The sequence below is a fragment of the Dermacentor silvarum genome, chromosome 2, assembly GCF_013339745.2.
Source record: "Dermacentor silvarum isolate Dsil-2018 chromosome 2, BIME_Dsil_1.4, whole genome shotgun sequence".
Lineage (NCBI taxonomy): Eukaryota > Metazoa > Arthropoda > Arachnida > Ixodida > Ixodidae > Dermacentor > Dermacentor silvarum.
The window spans coordinates 192767258-192789731 of NC_051155.1; the positions used below are offsets into that span (position 1 = coordinate 192767258).

General features: G+C 44.4%; 1 protein-coding gene across 1 annotated transcript in view; it reads left to right on the forward strand.

Annotated features, from left to right (window-relative positions):
* Positions 1–22474, forward strand: part of LOC119442362 (titin-like) — a 49823-nt gene that overhangs the window by 25922 nt on the left and 1427 nt on the right. The window contains 16 exon segments of the mRNA XM_037707217.2: positions 1417–1571; positions 2847–3009; positions 4043–4330; positions 5589–5706; positions 6497–6669; positions 7155–7451; positions 8007–8137; positions 8254–9414; positions 9416–10333; positions 10824–10947; positions 11775–11901; positions 13961–14142; positions 15524–15592; positions 19938–20025; positions 21245–21327; positions 21954–22158. Of these exon segments, the coding sequence (XP_037563145.2) occupies positions 1417–1571; positions 2847–3009; positions 4043–4330; positions 5589–5706; positions 6497–6669; positions 7155–7451; positions 8007–8137; positions 8254–9414; positions 9416–10333; positions 10824–10947; positions 11775–11901; positions 13961–14142; positions 15524–15592; positions 19938–20025; positions 21245–21327; positions 21954–22158 (4282 nt within the window).

A 22474-nucleotide genomic window follows, 5' to 3' on the forward strand; every position in this document is an offset into this window, starting at 1 on the left:
ACGAAGCGTGAACAGCACTCCACAGCTGCACGCCTGTCGGTGAGGCATGCTTTGTCGCGAAGGACCGCCAGGCACAATAAGGGTCATGATTTCGGTTCAGAGCGGTAGTTGGAGGCAATGTCTTGTTTTCCTTCAACTTATGGTGAATCTGAGGTAGAGGAAGTTGTTCGACACTGACGACATGGCGACGGTGGTGTAAGAGAAAGAACGGATAGACAGACCACGCGGACACAACATACTGAGTTTCGACATAACGACAATTGTCACTGAAAAAAAAAGAAAAAAAGAAAGGGAAGGTTAATAAATTGCCAACGTGCACCAGCTAGCCGAAGAAAAAAAAAAACATTTAAAAATCTGCTGCACATATGTTAGTCTAAGTGCACACCTACATTTAGTTACTTAATTAACCTATTCTGAGTTAAAGGCCGTCAGTATGTGTGTACTACACAGGGTGGAGGGGGGTGAATGGGTAAATGTATGTTAGTTGTGCAATACTAAAAAGATTAACTGGAGGAGCAGGAGGAGAGGTTAAAACACCTGCTTACTGCTACTTTATTTCATTTCTATTAAGGATAAGGCGCTATTAGGGCCAAAAATTAACTTCACAAAGTAAAAGTGAATATGCTGACAGAAATGAAGAAAAGAAAACCTGAGGAAGAAAGTACATAGTGGGTGAAAATATTTGACACTTACGCTTGAAAAAAAAAAGAAACAAGAAAACTAGGTCACACACATAATTCCCTCTGTGCTGTCTGGAGAGGGTCACGGTCCGAGCATAACTATTAAAGAGGGCGACCAATCACCGAGAGCTGAAAGCTTGACGCAGAGTTGTTGCCTCTGCCAGGCATAAAACAAAACAATTTGCAGCACACGCAATGAATTCTATCTTTTGCATAAAATAATAATCCGTGACCTAACATATACTTAGCGATTTCTGTGCACGTATTTGTTTTGCTCAGAGGATCATTTCAAAACTTAAAAAAAAGGGAGTAATATATTAAAAAATAAATAAAAATAAACCTTGTTCTTTCAAAGCTGATGCCGATTCCTAGCAACTACGTTCGATCAAAATTTTGTAATTGATATCTTGTGACATTTGATATTATGATCGTTCTCTTTAATGAACCACGTAGGCCGTGATTTATGTATGTAGTTTATGTTTTTCATAAAGCACGATATTTGGTAAGCTAAACCAGCTACAGAGCCAGCTGAAAAGCTATACAAGCAACAGCTTCCCTGCACGCTGTTTTCACAAAACGTAGGTTTGTCTAGTGGCCAGAAATAATCGCGAAGGTCAGCGACATATTTTTCACGGTACAATACGGTTTTCCTTTGCGCTGTAAACTACGCATAGACAGGCCGTAGTCCAGGACGCATTCAGTGAAGTGACTAGCACGCGGGTATCGTTTTACGCAGGAGTGGTTGTGACCCCATCGGCTCCCCTGGGACCATTGGTGATCGAAGAAGTCACCGAGAACTCTATTAGGCTATCGTGGAAGCCACCACTCAACGACGGCGGCGACGCCGTCACCAACTACATCGTCGAATATCGAGATGTGTCTGCTGCTGAGGTAAGTACTTTCTGTAGTACAATTTGATTTCTTGACCTCCCACCTAGAGTATCTCACCCGGGATACTGTTTCGAAATTAAACATTTATTCCTCCACCTCCTTGCACCTTCTTGCGCTGGTAGGAATCTTGCGCAGAAGACGTAAACGAGAAGAACAAAGCCTTGGGTATAGAGATTAAACGAAAGACGAATGAACCCTGAACTATGAACTCGGACGATCGTAAACAACTCTTACGAAAAAAAAAAACTGAATTCAAGCCCAGAAGTCAAAGTGTCAGGGCCGGTATTCACAGATATGATCCTACGCCATAAAGAATGGTTCGTAAGAAGTTCCATCCTGTGTTTGACTTCATGTACCTTCCTGTGAACTTATTCCATGTTTTTTTTTTTTCTGTGCCGACCTTGCTGTAGTTATCGGACCTGACCTTGCGTGTTCAGTGTTTCTATGTCACACTTTTTTGTGAGCTGTCTAAAGTGTAATTATGTGACTTTTCTTGAAAACTAAGTTTGTTTCCCTTATTCATGTAAGGTAACTTTAAGATTAGGGGTGTGTGGCTTAGTTATGTGCATCGGCTTGCAGTTTAAGTGCATTTCATGAAATTTTTACGTACCTGCGGCCTTCATTAAATGTAGTTCGATGTGAAAAGGAGCAACCGGCACGAATTAAAGGTGCTAACAGCTCCTAAACATAATACATAAAAAAAGGCACAGCTCAGAAGCTATAAGGGAACATAATACGAGACTTAGCGAAAGTATCCGGCCAATGTAAAACAAGGACACGTTCCAGCGCGTACGAAAAAGAAAAAGAGGTGCGGCAAGTCACCTGCAACCACGTGACTTGCTGTGACTTTTTTTTTTCAAAGTTACTACAGTTGAAGACCAGCGCTATACCTTTTTAGTCGTCCTTTTTTCTCGGCACTTCTTTTCATTTTTACATGCTGGAACATGTATTTGTCTAAATTCCAAGCAACCCAACTTTCTGCCTTAAACAATGGCGAACGGTTCATCCAACTAAAAAAAAAATTTGACCGCAGACATGAACTGTGTGTGTGGGGGAGGGTAGTTAGTACTGAGCAAAAATTGCAGTGAGCAATGCATCGGCCCTTGAAAATAAAAAGACCTTGGTACAGAACGCTATCAAGGTCTTGTGCCTAGGAACCTGTCTTGTGCAACAGTATGGCACGCCTCTTGTTTAGTTCTGCCAATGCAGGCTTGCTTGGCTTTCGCCCCAGACTGGTTGCATGCAGGCGCGCGTTCGTTTCTGCCTCCGGCACAGATTGCCAAGTTCTCTCTGAGGACGCCCGACGCCCGAACCCGTTTCACCGTTGAGGATCTCAAGTGCCGCCATTTCTACGTCTTCCGAGTCTGCGCCGAGAACAAAGCCGGAGTCGGTGACGCACTCGTAGACAAGAAGCCCGTCCGAGTCCAAGCAGCACCCAGTGAGTACGATCCATACCTTACTGAGGATGACCGGCTGTGAAGTGTTGTAAATATGCAAGCAATTAAAGGGCAAGATCGGATAAATGCTTTAGTGTTCCGCATATTATTGTCCCAGAAAGTGTTCTTTATGCTCTGCAAGAGAAACGTGGGTGGAACAATAATGTGTTTGTGCGGGGAGGGGGAGTCGTAGAATTGCGCGAGGAATATTTCGGGACTGGTGGCAGAACACGTTTTATGCAGACGTGCCTTCTGCAGAGACCGGCTTTTTCCAAATACTTATCAGAGTTCAGCCACATATGAGAAACTACTGCGATGTATTTCAGGCAAGGAAACTGCAGTAGCGATAAGGCGTCAATAATAGGTTATGGAAAAAATATTTCGCGGGCTCTGTGAATGTTGTTCACCGCCCTTTTCAGGATTTCAGGAGGATAAACTGGTGTTCAACTCAACACTTTTCGTAAATGGACATGCTTTGGGCACTGACTGAATTCAGTTCCTCAATGGCAACTTGCGCGTTAATGTAGTCGCTTTGCAAGTGAAACAAGTGGAACACACTGAATAGCTGTATTAGTAAATGCTCATGACGCAATCCGATATGTGCACTACGGGAAACACTCTGTAGCTAAAGAAACAGTTTCTTTTAATAACTACAGCAGCGTCATCTAGAAGAGTTTTGAGCTACCCATGAAACACCACTATAATATGCCAACAGTGTGTACTTTTGACAAACACACGCGCGCACAGGTCTAACTCCTATCAGGGCCGGATCCAAAGTACCCTCCATCCAATGGTGAGGCTCATCAAAGCGTACAAAGAGCGGAAAAGGGGGCGGGGAAGGGGGGGGGGGGGGCGGGAGGTTCTCTATAGTGACTGCTACAAAGATGTGCAGAGATGATTGCCGGTCAAGCATCGGGAGATAGATTATGGAGACCACGTTCAGTTGAGAATAGCTGCCGGACATAGGCGCAGACTTCATCGACGGTTCTTGTTATTTCACCATGTACCTACAACTGCTTCTGTGCCGTGTTGCAGAGAAGCCCCCCGCTCCCGATCCCCCCGTGGTTGTCGTGCACCCGACCATGCCAGACGCGTGCATCGTGACGTGGGCGCCCCCATGCGATGGGGTGACCCTGTACGTGCTCGAGCGCTGTGACCTGGTGGGCGACGTGTGGATCGTGGTGAGCCAGCAGCGCGAGGCCGAGTTCGTGGCGCAGAACCTGGTGCCCGGCATCGAGTACTCATTCCGCGTCAGCGCCGAGAATGAGTGCGGCATGGGCAAGTGGTCCAAGCCGTCGGAACCCATTGTCATCACCAGGAAAGGTGAGCGCGTGTGCTGGATTTCTTTCTGCTATACGTGGCATCACTTCACAGAGATTTTCCATTCCTACCGATTGTTTTAAGGAAGCATTTGAGGGCCACCTTCTGGGCTCTGCCGTTTTCTATTTGTAACAACCAAATGCACAGTACTGCACTCGATTCGCATGCATAAAATTGTTGAGGGGTGGGTTCGATATTTCATCACCGTGTTAGTTCCACGTCACTGCGCACAGAGCTCAGAAACTGTTCATGTCAGCTCAAGCAGGCGGCGCTCATGAGTTGAAAATAAATCGTTTATAGCACAGCTTAGAACATTTAGGCGGTACAGCAAGATATTTGATGTTAGGAAATGCATTTCCTATTTTCTGAAGTACGTTCCATACGGTCGTCGTCTTCGCGGAAAAAAGTCCACTTGCTGACAGCTCTGTCAGCCAATGTGCCTCATCCCTATACGCCTGAACAACAGCTCGACACTGGACTTTTGTCAAGTGTGGTTCTATTCGCGCAGTTTACGCACACTGGGTACGTATAGACAAGGGTAAGCGCGGCTATGTCAAACGTTTCTTGGACGTGCTGAGAGAAAGCGCACTTTGACACGTTCTCTATTGCGTTTTCTTTGGTTCCACTTGATGTGGCAACCATTATTAAGGTACTTCGTCTATTATTGCAAAATTAATATTACACGCAGAAAGGCATGACAATTTTTGAGTAAATTCATCGAAGCTCTCTCCACTTATTTGTTTTGCGCTTGCGGGGGACAATGCAGGGCCAAGAAAGTTAAACCTGACGCACCTGCTTCGTTATCCACCAAGTTCTCAAGTGTTTGTGGCTTGCACATTTTTCGGCTTTCCTCTTTTCGTGCACGCTAAACCGGTTTACACCCTCTGGGGTCGTTACGGGAACAAACCTGTCCATTACACAAAACCTTACACCCGTACAGGGTGTAAAGGTGAGATTTATAGACCGAAAGCACACCCTTAAGGGTGTCAAATCAGTTTTCACTGTAACTGCTCCTCTACTCAAACATTATAACTTCGACAGAGTATCTACTCTCATTACATTATTGTTTGACTTGTGGCATGCAGGCAAGGTGCGTGTGTGCGTGTGCAAGGGTGAGGTTCTAGAGTATTTTCACACTCATTGCAAGATAGCGGAAGAATACCAAGGGGGGGGGGGGGGGGGGGAGAAATAAAACCTTACTGCGTGTGAGCGTTTGCAGTAAATTGTGCTGCGGTGAAGATTTCATTAACTCCTCTTTCAGTTGCGTCGATGACAGCGCCAGAGTTCACCAAGTTACTCTCCGACGTCAACGTTCTTGTTAACGACGACGCCAGCTTCACCTGCCAGTTCACAGGAAAGCCTACGCCAGAGATCACATGGTAAAATTATGATTTCTTGACATGATGGAAAGAGATGTTGACATGCAAATACGACGCCAACTGCTCCTTGACCCTTGAATAGATGGTAAAGACAACATACAGTTACGTTATTGCCTACACAAGAAAACCACACCACGACATTACAAAGAAACTCTCAAAGCAATAATGCGAACAACAGTGTCGCATAACACAGTGACATTAGCACAGAAATAAATGAAGGAAAGCTGGATGAGAGTACTTATTCATAACGTTTGGTTTCAGTATGATGATTTATATATGTATATATGAAAAAGGTCGGTCCGCCGACCGAAACTATTGGATAAATAAACTAAAATAACCGCAAAGTTGTGCTTCTCATCTTTTTCATAGATATACAGGGTGTTTCACTTAACTTGGTCCAAACTTTCAAAATATGCAAATGCTACGTAGCTGAACAGAACCAAGGCAATGTTGTTTGTCGTCGCTTGGAGATACTCAGGTTAGGTATTTTTTGCATTCCACCTAATTAGATAATTGGTGCTAATTAATTAATCAACTTCCCAATTATTATAATTTGATGAAAATTGTCAATGAAAAACGTGTAGAGCAACATGACAAACTCCCGATACAGCTATATGTTGCTCAATATGTGCTACATTAAAGTGTTTTTCCGAGAGTGAAAGGTGTCCGCGAATACACGCAAAGGGCCTCGAGCCAATCCCATGGCAATTTTGCCTGTATTCGCGGGCTTCTGCACGACTTTCATTGTCGCGTTTTTTTTTCTGTTTTTTTTTTTTTTTTATGGCAACAGGTACAAGGGAGGTCAAGAAATATTCGAGTCCCCACGTGCGGACATCGAGACTTCTCTAGCCAGTTCAACACTGAACTTGAAACAAGTGCGTCTCGAAGATAAGGGCAAGATTGAATGCCAGGCTCTCAACAACGCCGGTTTGAAAACTACGTCGGCAAAGCTGACAGTTTTAGGTAATTAAGTTACGTCTTATGTCCGCCACACTACATCACAGTTCTAGCAAAATATGAATATCATTGCCATAGTTTCCGTGCGTGCGTGATGTACTGAATTCTTTATACTTTTTCCACTAGACAAGAATGAAAGCTTAATAGGCGTTTTACCTTCAGATGCAATTTTCATGCTCTCGCGGAATCTCACAATTAGGTGGTAAAGCCGATAAGGGAAAACGTTGTTTTTACACTCGGTCGCGAGCACTTGGAGTCTAAGGGCACGAGTGCGGTGCACGCCCCCCCCCCCCCCCTCCCCCCTCTTTTGCCTTTACATTCTTAATGACACAGTGCTCACTGAACTTATGAAATTTGCCATGCGACGGATGTAAGCCTTGATATCTTAGTTCTTTACCCTTCCAATCACTTTCCTAAATTTCTTGCACTGGTTTTCGACATCGTTTCTTGTTTGCTAGGCACGCCTTCTTACCAATTTTTCTTCCTGACAGCGCCACCAAAGTTGATCAGCTCGCCGGCATACAAAGATGGCCTTATGTTCGATTCTGGAGAGACGTTGCGAGTCAAGCTGTCCTACACGGGCCACCCACCTCCAACGTTCGTGTGGAAGCGAAATGGCCAGCCGCTGGCTTTTGACGATCCGAACTGTTCGGTGACCGTCGACAGCGAAGATCAGACAATATTGTTCAAGATTGTGGACGCGGATTGCAACCACCGCGGCACTTATTCTTTGGAAGCCTTGAACGAGCATGGTAGCGACGTGTTCTCTGTTGACATTATGGTAACAGGTGCGTTTCTCATTCATTTATGTAAGTTTTCTTTGACCGAGGTTTTAGTTATGAAGCCACATATGCAGGCTCTACAACTTCAGCCTATATTACATGAAATGATGTAGAAGTAAACACCATGCGTACTACAGCTACTAAGCAATTTCTCTCTTTGGTCGCTTAAGAGGAATGATTAGAGCAGTTCTCGGCAGTGTGACAACAAATCACACTTATGCCTACTACACAGCTACAACAGCTATGTCTTAATACCAATCTGTGTAGCCTGAAGACACATTCTTAGGCACTTCCCTTTTTTTTAATTCCACAGAGTGGCAAAGCACATAGAAGGTGTCGTCCCTCCTTATTGCAATGTAAACGTTTGCAGCATTAGATTCACCAAGGAAATTATAATAAGAGTTAATGCAGAGGCTAACCAGTTATATTGTTTCTCCAGTCTAGTTTTCAATCTTTTATACTTAACATACTTTCAGGATTTTATATCTTAAGTAGCAGGATTTATTTTTATGTTCATAGCAATTTGCTTAATGGTGAACTTGTGCGTTCAATGATATATAGGCGAACCAGAGCCTCCCAGTTTGCCACCGGAAATCACATCTGTGGACTGGACCTCCTGCACGTTGGCCTGGAAGCCAACGGATAACGATGGTGGCAGTCCCGTCAGTAGTTACGTCGTCGAAAAGCGCCTCGTAAGCAAAACATTTTTCTCTGTGTGAAATCACGCTTACCATTGCTGCCTACAGAAACAGTAACTGGTGACTAATAATGTCTTCCGTTCCTATATTTTGTTTTTGTTTTTTTACAGATGGACAACGAACTTTGGCTGAAAGCGACAACAACACATCACGAACACTGCACAGTATACGGCTTAGAAGAAGGCGCCAAGTACGCCTTTAGGCTGCGAGCAGTAACCGTTTATGGCACGAGCAAGCCAGGCCCCAGCACAGAGCCCGTTGTTCTCCCACGACTCGACTCAAGAGGAGATACGCTAGCAACCGAAGTCGAATCAACAGAACAAACCGAAGCTATCGCCACGGACCAAGAGTTGGGTTCCACAGAAGAAGACGTCACACTCACTGTCACCAAGTACGACAGTGATGACCAACGTTCGTCGCTAGACGTTGACGAATTCCTCAACGAAGACGCCGCTGTTTCTGAGGCGGTTTCGCAGTTTACTGCTCCATTCGCGCCGAGCGAATTAAGTGACTATGAAACGCTAGTGCCAAGTTCCACTGTCAAGGTAGAATCTGGCGAGGTGTCCGAGATCGACAACGACACACTGGCAAAACGTGCCAGTCTCGAAACCAGCGATGTTGCTGTGCCCAGGGTGGTATCCGTCGTGGAAGCCACTGTCCCAGAGACTAAAGTAGAAGAGGCACTGCATGAGGCACCGTTGTTGCCGGAACGCAAGGAAGCTGTTGCGCTCCCAGTTAAAGAACATTCGTACGAAGTTATTCCCTATGCAGTGGACGACGTTTTTGACCTTTCACTCGAAGAGCAAAGATACGAACAAGCTACGCAAGGGTACATTCCTCTAACCGTCAGCTGTACAGTCACAGTCTTAACATGGCAAAATGCTGACGCTACACCCACTGTCAAGGAGCGCGTGGACACTGAGAAGCCTCCTGGTATTCACCTCGTGCCTCATACATTTCACCTCCTCGTCTTTTCGCCCCCTCTTCTTCTCGACCAAACCCATGAAGTGTCAGCCCCACATCCTCCGGAAGGAATCACAGTCAGAGTGGTCACGCTAGCTCAGTGGAACATGTACAGGAACTTGCTTCCGGAGTCATCTTTCCTCATCATCGACGTGTTGGAACCTCTTCTTGTCCTCGCACCTCCCCTGGCCCTAGAGTCCACGACTGCCTTCAGTGGACAAAGAGAGAAGATTGCCAATAGTGTGTCGTTTCACTCTCAGCGAGCGACTTCCACTTCCAGTCAACTACATCATCGACACCTTGCTGTCTGAATCTAACCTTCGCAGGCCCCAGCACCCGTCTCGCGCCTGCTGTTCAGTCGAGTTCATTGAAACCTTGCCCAGTCCCATGGCGATCATAACGACGGTAAGGCCAAACGAACCCGTTCCAAGAATAATCCCGCCACAGGCATCGCCGGAGCTATTGCTAGAACACACATCTTATGAAAAGCGACGAGAATTGCTCTCTGCTTCGCCAGCCGACTCCGGTGTGGACACGAGCTTCGGCTACCCGCGACCACAGTTCAGGAGCAGGCAGCCACTAGCCGAGGAATACGACGGAGAATTTTACTTGCACGATGCGTGGTACTACAAAAAGGCAGCAAGGGTGAAAGAATTCGACGTACGGACAAGGAGGTCGTATGCCCGCAGGATTACGACGCTCTCCAGGAGTATCGAACGTGACTACAGCGCAAAGAAGACAAATATCGACAGGCTGGAGAGCCGCATTTCTTCGGAAATGTCCAGCCTGGAGCGCGATCTCGAGCTTCTGCGATCAATGCAGAGCATGCTGCGTCAAGAACTGAAGACAAGGAAGCGACCTTCCGGTGATCAGAACGGTGGCAAGGAAACCACCAATGGCAGGAAGACCGAGGGTAGCTCGGACGCATCGGCGACGTCGCGTGTCAGACCGTATCCGGAGTCAGGATCACGTGGCTACCTGTCTAGGCGATTATCGAGGAGCGACTCGTCCGAGTCGGATGAGCCGCAGCCCGTAAAGCCGCGCGCGAAGCAACAGCCGAAGGGAGAGGCGCCCCGTTTTGTGACTCACCTTGACAACCGCATTGCACCCAGTGGCTACCGAATCAAGCTCCACTGCACTGTGATGGGCGATCCAATGCCGCAAGTTACGTGGCTAAAGAATGGCATCAAGGTCGTGCCCGACAACAGGCACATAGAGATTACTCTTGTAAGTACTATATCTGCACTACATCTTTTACTAAACGAGAACGACACGCGTTCTTCGGACGCAGGAATGCTAGACAACCTGAATTGTGTTTTCGACATATGACGAGATAAAATGCTCTATAGATACCTTGGCGTCCCGTAACTTCCAGGTTTCGAGTAGATGCAAGCTTTCTCTGCTGCTGAACGCGCGTGTAAAGCTGAAACATTTCTCAGTACTTTAAGGATAGGCGGTGCACGAAGGTAGATAATATGCTCGCAAGGAAACTGTTGTAATTATTGGAAGAAGCGCGTCTGCGTTTCCTGTACATGTTTGGGTTCAGTTGTTTCAGTCTACCTATACCTTTTGCTCTCTCTTTCTGCAACATTATGCATCATACGAAAGAGTACGTGGAACAAGCCCCGAAAAAGATACCATAGGAGATGTGCTTGCCTGCGTTGGATGTTTACTGTGGACTCCTTTGTAAGAACGGGCGTCGTTTCCTACATTACAGACTGACTTTGGGATGTGCAGCCTTGAGATCTACAACGTGAAGCCAGATGACACTGCTGAGTACACATGTCACGCTGTTAACGCCTACGGAGATGCTACCACCAGTGCCTATCTCCGAGTCACAGGTAAGGCACTACGAAAAACACCCCTCCGATGCGTCTCGAGCAAGAAGCCGAAGTGAGTGGCGTCATAACTTGACCTCGCAATAAAATCAGCTCTATGGGCGATTGCGATATATAATGTATGTCATTCCAAAGAACTTGTCTCAGATGCAAAATTGCTTTTTCTTGCGTTTTGTAGAGCGCGAACATTAAATACGGATTGCCGTGGGTACATGTTTTTGTACGCAAGCAATAATAATAATAATAATAATAATAATAATAATAATAATAATAATAATAATAATAATAATAATAATAATAATAATAATAATAATAATACAGGAACGGAAACGAGAAGCTTCATTCTTTTTTTCTTCTGATGGATTCATTTATTGAATAATTTATATTGATTGAAATGTCACAACAAGTACAATGTGTCACTAGATTCCCCGCAACATTGAACTGTTAAATAAATGAAGGGTGATTATTGGGGAACTGTAATATTTTAACAATTTAACAGTTCGCAAGCAAACGCGGGACAGTCACTTAGGTTGAAAAAAAGGGTCTTTATATAATGCATGTTACATTCCTCACAGTCTGACGTAAAGCCGGTAGGAAACAGTATTCTACTGTCTATAAGCATTTCACAAATACCTCACCGACAATCACTCTAAATAAGAAAAAAAAAAGGTGGAAAGAAAGAGAAATGGAAATTGAGTTTTCAAACGGTTTCGCAATGTCCCACAAAAAACAAGAGACGTCATCAAAATCAAAACCAAATACCGCGCAAACAGAAAATCAGACTCGAGTAATCTTACACTTTTCCTAGATCGTGCAATTTCGCTTTTCAGGCGAAAGGGAAGAGACGCCCGAGGAGCCGAGATTCGAGTCCTGCGCTCCCGACCTGACCGTAAGGCCCGGCGGGAAGGCTGTCTTCTCTTGGAGGGCAACCGGATCCCCTACGCCCACGCTCAAAATGTAAGCGCAGCCTTTCTTTAGGCGCAATCAGCCCAGCACAGACACTCTTAAAGAAGAAAAACAAAAATCAGCCTTCCTTCCATCCTGTGAAAGTGGATGCACAGCGAAGCTGGTGTGAACGTTAGACAAGTACCATGCACCCCAACTGACGTTAGACGACGTTACGCAAGCACCGCCACCACAAGCGACGTACGTGACGCGCGCACACAAGTGGGCGGAAGTGCAGCATACACCCTCATTCTTCTAGGCCGTCCGCCATGCGCAAGTGCCTTATTGAACTAAATTAATGCTTAAAGGTGAATTGCGCTAGAAAAAACATTAAGTACGACTCACACACAAGCTGCAGACATGATAGCTTTGGATTGATATTCGAATGTGCGAGAAAACATAATTCTGTTACGCGGAAACTGAAAGACAAACCCCTTTCCCGGCTGCCGTTTTTTGGATAAGCCACCACAAAAAATCCGGACTAAGTAGAGGCTAACAGCTTCGCTGTAAAAGCAAGTTCTACGGACAAAGCCAGCCCACGCGTGAGGCTATATGAGGCAAGGGCGTAGACCGGGTAAATTGCTACCGGATTAAGCAAGCTCGCACGCCTTCAACTCAAGCGCAAAGAGGATATTTAATGAGACTATCCGCGTAATTGCCGGTCGAGAGTTTACAAACTCTCGACTTTTAATTTTCTCCACTTCTTTTTCATCAGCAGGTCTTCTTTTGGTCCTTCGTCAAACAGCCAGTCTTCATTTTTAATAGGATAAGACCATCTTGTCCCAGGCTTCAAGAATCTTAACTTGAACTGTAATGTAACTTTCTTTGGTGGCATTTATATGAAGGGCCTTGCTGCTGCTATGACGTTACTCCGTAACAATGGCTAGCAGCGTCGAAACTGCCAACAATGGGCAGGTTATAAGCGAGTATCCTTCAAAAGAGTCTGTGATCATGCATGTTTCATGGGTGGTGCCCGTACCATAAGCATCCGCATTATTCGATATTTTCATGAAATGTATTTCGACGCAAATTATAGTACATTCATTGTACAACGTGAAACGAACGGGTCAATGCCGGACAACCGCTCAGCAGAAAACACACCTGAAATACCCTGCATCTAGTTGATTCTTCAAGCCAATCAAGTAGCTAGCGGAAGAGGCTAATGCGAATCTGTAATCTGTTCAATTTGTGCCCTGCCAAAATTTTCTCTCTAGCTGTCCTTTTACTAATATGAAAACATGGTATACCGTTACCTCTTGCCTTAAATGTCGTGAGTAATAAACTCCTCCGAAGCACGCCACAGTACGGATCAAGCTAATTCGTTTAATCTATAACAGCCATTAGTATTTTATGAAAACGATGTGTTGCCCTTATATCCGCTTCAAGTTGACCGACCTTTCTTAACGACGGCACTATGGAGATTGAGGGATGCAAGAGACTGATTAGCATTGCCGGCACTTCTCCCCTTGGTTTCACGCGGTTGTGCGGGAGAGATAACATTGTCATGCTGCAACGGCAAGCTCCACTACGCAGACATGAGCCATCCCTCGCGTGCAGCTGTCGCGGTGAAAATTTGCATGTGTGCACCGAAGGTACGCGAAAGCAATCGAATATACATGTGAAAGCCAATATTCTCTCACAAGAAGTGAGGCAAGTTCGTTATGAAAGCTATAATAGGAAAAGAGTCTTCAAGGCACCTTTTTGTGTATATGTGTCTGCAAAAAACAAAACAAAAAATAGATGCGTGGCTGCATTGCAGCACACGCTTATACCTCAGCTGGCTTGCAGTTCCTAATTACTTTTTTTTCCTTAATGGGGTCTTCAAAAACCGATTTAGTCTCTTATGCTTGTATTTTTGTTTCTCCTTTCCCATGAGTGCATTATATGAGGAGCTAGTTGCGTGAATATAGCACACATAAAAATCTGTTGTTAAATGCTTCGCTCTACCAATCTGGCACGTGTGCCCACGCGCAGGCGTTGTGATTTTACACTCAGTTTGAACGAGGTGAGGCCTTCATTTTTCTCGAACACCTGGTGACTTGTTTCTCGCTTTCCACCGGTTCCTGCGCAGCATGAAGGACTCGAAGACTTTGCGCACGAACCTGACGACAGACGTGATCGTCTCAAAAGACGGCGTGTGCCGCGTCTGCATCGCCAAGGTATCTCCTGAGGACGCTGGAGTTTTCACGTGCACCGCGGAGAACGACTCCGGAACGGCTGTTTCCACCAGCATCCTAAGGATCGCTGGCCAAGGTACATAAGACGCGTTCACACGATTGCCGGTGTAGCGCATGGACGTTCCTAAAGCGTCGTCTTAATGCGATTTAATTGCCACAGCTTCAACGTAGAACATTAAATCTTGTGAGACGGCTGTGAAGACTTCAGTCACAAGCACGAAGCGAACCCTCACACAGCCTGTTTCTAGCGAACAAGCTGCAGCGGCCAGCGGCTGACAGGACTCTCCAGTATAGTTTCGCTTTTGCTTTTCTTTCGATGCGACACGCCAGCCACACAGTAATTCGCTCAGATTATCTTAACGCACCTGATCTGTACCTGCGCAGGGAATAGCGTTGGAATAACTGCCATATGCCTTGCTGTCATATTTATGGAAGCGGGAATAGGGACATCTCACTGAGATACATATTTAATGAAGCAGAATGAAAGGGGTTGGGGGCACATGTCAGGATTTTAAGCCCAGCTCCATCGATTCTATGCAAAGATTTCCTATAGCTCATCACTATGCACGTGGCCAATAGTCAGATGTTAGGAAAGCTAGGTCATATGGAGTGCATCCATTGAATAGAGAGAACAACGTGAACTGCGCCGTATAGGTAGAATCATAATGATACGACTGAATGAAGCCCACCGATTCACGCAAGAGCGCAAAAGAGCGACAGCCAGCTAATCTGCCGTTGCTATGGAGTATCGATGGCTTATGCTACCAAGTAGGCACCTTTGTATCATGTAAGTTTGGGAATGTTCCATAAACAGATAAAGATAGCGTTTAATGCTTATTCTCTGCAATTATTACTAGAGTCCTAAGTAGAATTCTACGTGGAATTCAGTGCTCATTTAGTCAAATCATTCCTCTGTGTGCTCAAAGAGTCGTACGGAATAATTTGGTGTTAGATCGAACACTCTCTGACACATTCGGATTTCGTTCTGGCGACTGAGCAACTAAACGCTCCAAGAAAAGAACAAATGGTCGCGGCAGGAAACTTTGAGCCTTCTTTTCTTTATTGTGACAGACATCGGCATTGTCGGTGTCAGCAGAATACTAACACTACGACAATACCCCTATGGACGATTACACCGTATAATAACAATTTCTTTTATTGTTTTCCGAAGCAGGCGTCAATCTTTAATCTAACAAGCTTAACTCCACTCATTTAAGCACGTATTATCTAATAGCTGACATTTCTAATTGGCCAACGTCCAGCCAGCGAATCCTTGTGCCTATTTTATCCTGGAAAGTATTCTGAAGACCTTTCATATTTTCAAAGAGATATAATCAAAATGTGGCCTCGTTGTTTTTTATTGTTATTTATTGCGTTTTTTTCTCGAGCGTATCCGTGAGAAAATTAAGTTTCAAGAAGTTGACCGAGAGCTTCTTTGTCGACTTCCTTGCTTCCAGAGGAAAGCAGTGACGAGTTCCAGGAGGAACGACGCCGCCTCGAAGAGATGCATGTGGAAGGCAAACGACGTAAGTTTATCTTCAAAGACAAATGCACACTTACACATTTTTCTTCCGCTCTGCCCCTGCCTGGGGCGTTACCTTGTGACCGGATTATCTATAAACTACTAGGCCCGTATTCACGTGAAGCTCCTACGATAGAATTGTTCGTAATAGCGAATTCTTGCCAATTTTGAGGTCGGATGCATTATTAGCGAAGGCGGCTTGCCAAAGGCAAAAAGGCCCTGCGAACGAAAAGCTTCGTCAATACCGGTCCTGATCTTTATGCAGATTGCGCGCCCGTAAATAATATTCTGACTAGAGGTGCGCGAATATAAGTGTTTTTTAATGCGAATCAAATACGAATAGCAAGTATTGAATATTGGGTTGTCAAACGCAGACGCATTTACGTATTTACAGTAAGGATATTTATTTATGTACAATTAAGTTCAACGCCTGTACTGACAAGTCCAAGAAAGACAGCTACGTACCAGGGACAACAAATAAGTTTTAAACATAAGATCGCCGACTGTCATTAAAACAATTCCACAAATAGCCTCTCAACAGCTTTAGAGCCTGGTTGCAAAGAAGCTTTCCAAGAATGAATGAAGGCTGTATAGAAGGGATCTTTACAAAAACGCTAAATGGATACTTGCAGAAAAAAAGATCAGAAGTCGCGGGGAAAAAAAGAACTTAAAGCTGCTGAAGGATTTGTGTGCCGCAAACACATGGGTGTTGCGCGAGGCGTTATGTGAATGCTTCTCTATGACTTTTCTACTATTATGTTTCGGTGACATTGAGACTAACCCTGTCCCTCACACTCGTTGTGAATCCCTTCTAGAAATCGATTCTCTCCCTAATGAACCCGCTGAACAAATGAAGGTTCTCTTTCACTTTATTAAAGATGTGCAAAATCGCTCACTTCAAAGTAGCAGGTTGCAAGCTGAATTTGCTGCAGATATTAAAGCGGTTAAGAACAGACAGAAAAGCTTGGATACTAAGATTAGTGGAATGAACAAAAGACTAGAAGTGCTTGAATAAAGAACAAAAACAATAGACCGGAACGAGGAACAACTCGTAACAATGCAAAAATCACTTAAAAGCTCACCACTAGAAATGAACTGTTAGAATCTCGACTGAATGGACAAGAAGATCTGTCCCGTTGTGACAACAAAGTGAACAGGAAAATAGTAGCAACTTTTACCTCGGTTCTTGAAAGCTTTTCTTCCGACCTAATCGAGCGAGCACATGGAATTGGTCGCTTTGCACCGAATAAATGTCGGCCAATAATTATAAAGTTCAGTTGCTTTAAAACCAAAGAAAGGTTTCTTTTGATGCGGAACGTGTTTAAACAAAAAGGCATGACTATAAGCCAAGACTTTTCGCCTGCTACACGCATCGCTAGAAAGAGGCTTTTCGATTTTCGTAAAAGCCAGGCTTCTTCTGAACCTTTCAAGCTCCGTCATGATAAGCTGTATCTAAATGGAAAGTGCTATTTATTTAACGCTACTAGTGACTCCGTTCACGAATTCGTGGCACAGCGCAACAACGCAATCAACACTGGCAATCATTCACCACATTCGTCCCGTGTATCATCGTAGGAAAACACGAGGGGTAGTGGCTGTCTACCGTCATCACGTCCTCCAACATCAGTCCTGTTTACCAACGTTCGCAGCATTCTTAATTAATACTACCCTTTATCATCCGCAGTAGACTCTTGCGACGCCCAAATCGTTGCCTTAACCGAAACATGGTTGCCACTTCATGTCAGTGACGTTGAACTTTTTCACTGTGCGCAGAACTATACTGTATATCGTTACGATCGCGCTGCACACAAAGGAGACCGTGTTCTCCTGGCAATATCAAACGACATACCTTCATCTGCCATCAGCGTCATTGGGGTCCTGGAAACAGTCTGGGCTTCGATTACCCTTTGTCATCAAACCATAATAATAGGTGTATCTACCGCCCACCCTCTACGTCATATTTATTTGCAAATGAATTCCATGACACTATTTGTCATGTACGCAATCGATTTCCTTCATCGCCGATAGTAGTCCTCGGCGACTTCAGCTTTCCAAACATTATGTGGAACACTGACCAACCCTCACTATCACATTTTTTCCAACAAGCTAAGGAATTTTCCGATGCATGCGCTGTTTTCTCGCTTTCGCAACTCGTTACCGATCCTACGCGATCCTCTGCCAATGTAGCAAATACCCTTGACTTAATTCTAACGGCTCATCCCGACCAGCTATCTTCAATCACACATTTACCTGGCATAAGCGATCATTGTCTTCTTCATTTCAGTTTCAAATCATCAATTCTCAAAACCACTAAACAACAGAAGATTATACATGATTACAAAAAGGCCGGCTTTACGCATTTAGCAGAGAATTAACCTCATTTCTAGACGACTTCCTCCCTGATTTTGACAACCGTTCAGTCCAAACTAACTGGGAAATTTTTCGTGTCAAAAGTAAACGGACTAACCAACAAACACATACCGACTCGCAAAATTGTTGTATATCCTCAAGCCCCCTGGTAGGGTTCGCATATCAGGCGGCTTGCCAATCGAAAGAAACCTTTTTTTTCGCTTGGCTAAAAGCTCACCCACCGAATCGAGGTGGGCTACTTATACATTAGCATTTGATGCTTACGTAACTGCATTGAAGGTTGCTAAGCATAAATTTTTGTCTACCACTCTTCCATCAATGCTAACAAATAACGTAAAAAATTTTGGAGAACTATCCATCACCATCTAGTGGTGGATGATCCACAGTGCATGATCCGCAGTGCATGATTTCGCAGTGCGTGATCTGCAGACGCTACCATGACGCGGGTGCCCGAGAAATCTTTGAGGCTGCTGCCATTGCAAGGAATGGTGCGTCTTGCATCAGCACTCCGTCTGTGGCCTTGTCTGAGGCAGAACTAACATATCTCCGGAACCGTCATAATTCGCGGGAAATCCAAATCTAATCAGTGTCTATTTTTTGCCCATGCGCAGTGATATACCCTTCTTTTCTTTCTTTTTTCTTTTTTGGTATATATATGTTCCTTTCTGAATAAAGAATTCAGTCGTCAGTCAGCGCTGGTGTGTGTCTCCCTTCTTATCTTCTTGTCGTGTTTTTTCGCGCTGTTTCCCTTTCGAGTCAAAATTAATATCTGCCGGCAATCCAGATAATCTTATCGCACCATGCTGCAATAACCTTGTTAAGTAAGAGAAAGGCAGGCCCCATCTTCGAGCACTTTGCAGTCATATTGCTACACGCGTGTGGTATTTGATTGCTTGAACGAGGCGCGCGGGCGCCATCACTCGAGAAAAGAGGAGGAAGAACGAGCTGGGCTCGCGCGGTGAATCCAACCGGTCAGCGCTGCAGCCGCTGTTGGAAATATAACCTGTAAATAGTTGCTCGTCTTACTGACTCGTCCTTCGCGTAACATTGTGGTGGAGGTGCGGGGTACGTTCCACCTCCACCACAATAGATATGGTGCCGCAAGACAAAATATAAAAAAATGGACATCGTCGTATGCGCATTACCTTTCACAATATATCTGCCATGTTCACGTGACCCGGTCAACACCTGTCAAGTAGGGGAGGTTGTGCGCAGCCATCCGAAAAAAAAAATGCTGTACGATGCACGAGCGCACCGAGACAGTGGCTGTCAGATTGAAAGGGAAAAAAAAAAGAAACGAGGTTAGGTTTGGTTCCTGCCAGGTCAATTTCGTATATCAGGTTCCAGTGTCACGCGGGAAATCTTACATTATTCGATGGCAGCCGTGTACGTTGTACAGCCGTGTACACAAAAATAACATAAAGAAGCTTGTGTTGGCAGCGGGATAACATCAATATTTCGAGCAACCGGGAAGCATCAGTACTTGTCGGCAGCTTCGACGCAAATGCGTGCGCAAATGTTGCTGACACGGGGACACATACTCCTGTCTCTGTAAAAGCTCATTTTTTTAAAAGAAAGCGCCGGAAATTGACTCGGACAACGCTTCTAGCTTTTCTTGTCGACTTCGGTGTGATTGGCATGCAAAAAAAAAAAGAAACTGGGGGTCCGATGACAGTTCTGGTCACTCGCGGAGTCTCTTCATAAATTTTGACAGAAATAACGCTCGTCTATCGACGTGCGGTGCACATATGAAACATACATGTGACTTGTTTACAGATTATACTCGTAGCCCAAGTCACTGTAAGATCGTGAACAACGTAAACCAAGCCCTTCTGCCACAAAGCAAAATGCCTTGACATTTCCCGTCAAATGCTCTTTCTTGACATTTATCTTTCAATAGATTCATCGTTTCCTGTTTCTCAGGATGCTTTGAATAAGGTTCTTCGTATCCGTATCCGTATCCTGTTTCTTTATCCCAGAGTCGGCAGCAACCGCCGAGCAAACGTCGACGGTTTCTAGGCCCAAGTACGATCTATCACCTGAGGAAGACAGGGAAGAGTACTACAAGTAAGTGAACTGTAATCATACGTTTTTCTTTTTTTTCTTTCAAAAATTTCGTAGATGTAATTTAAATGAGAAACACCCGAAAATCTTGCCCGCGCGCCTCAATTATTGGCTGACCCCCAAATAAGGTACGTGCCGCTGTTTTTGAGGTCATCCTGCAATCTCTTTGTGGGTTACAGACGGGCGTGAGGGCTTAGTGACAGCTTTTTTTGCGAAGGCTTTTCGAATTCTGTGGAAGTTTTCGGTCACATTTAAAATATATGGTGGCGCACGATTTGCAGAAAGTTGCAAATAATACCAGAAGAAAAATGTGCCTTCTTTATTCATAGCAGTGCCCTAGTGGTAGCTACGCTTACGAGGTGACAATGTTTAAGCTTTCTAGAATTTTGGTAATTACCTGTGACAGATAGCGTAATTCTGGTCCTTGAGCTTGATTATTGGAAGAGGTGGACAATTCCAGCACAAAAAATCGAAACGCGTATTCAAAAAATAACAATAATCCGCTAATTAACCTAATTAATCACTTTACGGCACATATTGCAATTGACGAATTGTAGCCGGTGAGTTTGCAAGACTTGAAATGAATCTCCAAGACTACACCGGTTTCGAGATATTATTTCCCAAAGTGTGCGACGAACTGCATGGGCGTTCCAGTTACTGTTGTGCTTCAATGCATAAAAGAGCATTTTGCCAAAAAATTTGGTGGAACAACAGTGTATTTTTACAGCGAGCATGAGATGCATATCACCGAACTGGTGTCATTCTGGAAATTCATTCCAAGTGGATACGCCTTACAAGCTCACCGGCAACCATTCATAAATTGCAATATGCAACGTAAATTAATTAATTAATAAGTTAACTAGTGCTCTTTTTACTTAGCTGAATATGTATTTCTATTTCTCGTGCAAGTAATTTCCGCCTCTCTGAATAATTCAGCTGAAGAACAAGAGTTGTTATTTGCAACAGGCGATTTTTAAAAATTCAATATACTTGAGAATGATTACCCCGTATGATTATTATATGTACAAATTTTTATACCTGTCTTCAGCACATTTATGAAGCTGATAGTATTTGCACCGTTCAACATAACATCCTGTTCATATTTCCTGCAACTGGGCCGCATGAAACATCAACATACTTTATGTGCTGATAATAAGAAGTTCCTTTGTGCACGACAAGTATGTTGCGAAGAGTTCTCAAAACCTGCGTCGCTTTCCCCCAGGCCAAGACGCCACTTCAAGACGTACGGAATGCTGGGTCTCAATGCCTTAGAAGATGTCCCACGCACAACTCACGAGCCATTTTGTAAGTATGCATGTGGGAGGCGTTAAACTTACGGTCCTTCAATGCCAGATGGCTGCTGACCAATGAATGAAAAATGAATGAATGAAAGACAGAATCACCAACATGCAATTCTGTCTCATGCTGCATAGTGTGAATGCTTGTTCCACTTGAAAGTAAAGGAAAGATAAAGCAACACCTTTCGTGTTCACGCGTAGTGTAGTTGCACAAGAAGGGAAACTAAGAAAGGAGTAAAATAGAAAAGGCAACATCGCACAAGCGTAACGTTCGTTGAATAGTGGTGGAGCAAACATTGTCGCTGGAGCAAATGTTTCGAAAAGGAGACATGTTTTCATCAGAGCAGCAATTGCTTCAAAACCTCAGGGTAGCAAAAACAGTTGCTGCCCTGACGAAGACAAGTTATTCTGTCACAGCGTCGGCTCCAGCGACATTCCTTATTACACCACTGTTGATCCCTCCAAGCCTCCACTGTCCCGTGAACGTCGGTCATAGTTTTGAACTGCAGTGTTTTATATACATTTCTGGAACGTTGTTCAGGCAGTCGTTCAATATCCGATCTCGATTTTCCCGTACAGTATACTACCACGCGGATATGCTCTGCATTGCTCGTAATGCTTTCGTTACAACAGCCGTTCCTGGGCCTCCGTTGGACCCCGTGGTGACGGAGACCGGGCCGACGTCAGCCACCCTGGCGTGGACCAAGCCGATCTACAATGGCGGCTCGCCCATCACAGGTTATCGCATCCAGTGCCGCGAGGTTCCCTCCAAGCAGTGGCGGGACAAAACCACGTCTCGAATATGCCTCTGCGACATTTTCGGACTCAAGCCACAGACGTGAGTGTTGCTTAAAGGGCGAAGCGGGGAGTATTTCCCCGTGACTCTAGTAAACAGTATAGACGACATCGTATGTGTGGTTCTGAAAGCTTTTACAGCGCACCTTAACCATGTGCAAAACTGTACACCATAATAAATAAATAAATAAATAAATAAATAAATAAATAAATAAATAATAAATAAATAAATAAATAAATAAATAATAAATAAATAATAATTGAATGAATGAATGAATAAATAAATAATAAATAAATAATAAATAATAAATAAATAAATAATAAATAAATAAATAAATAAATAAATCCTTAGCCTGGTG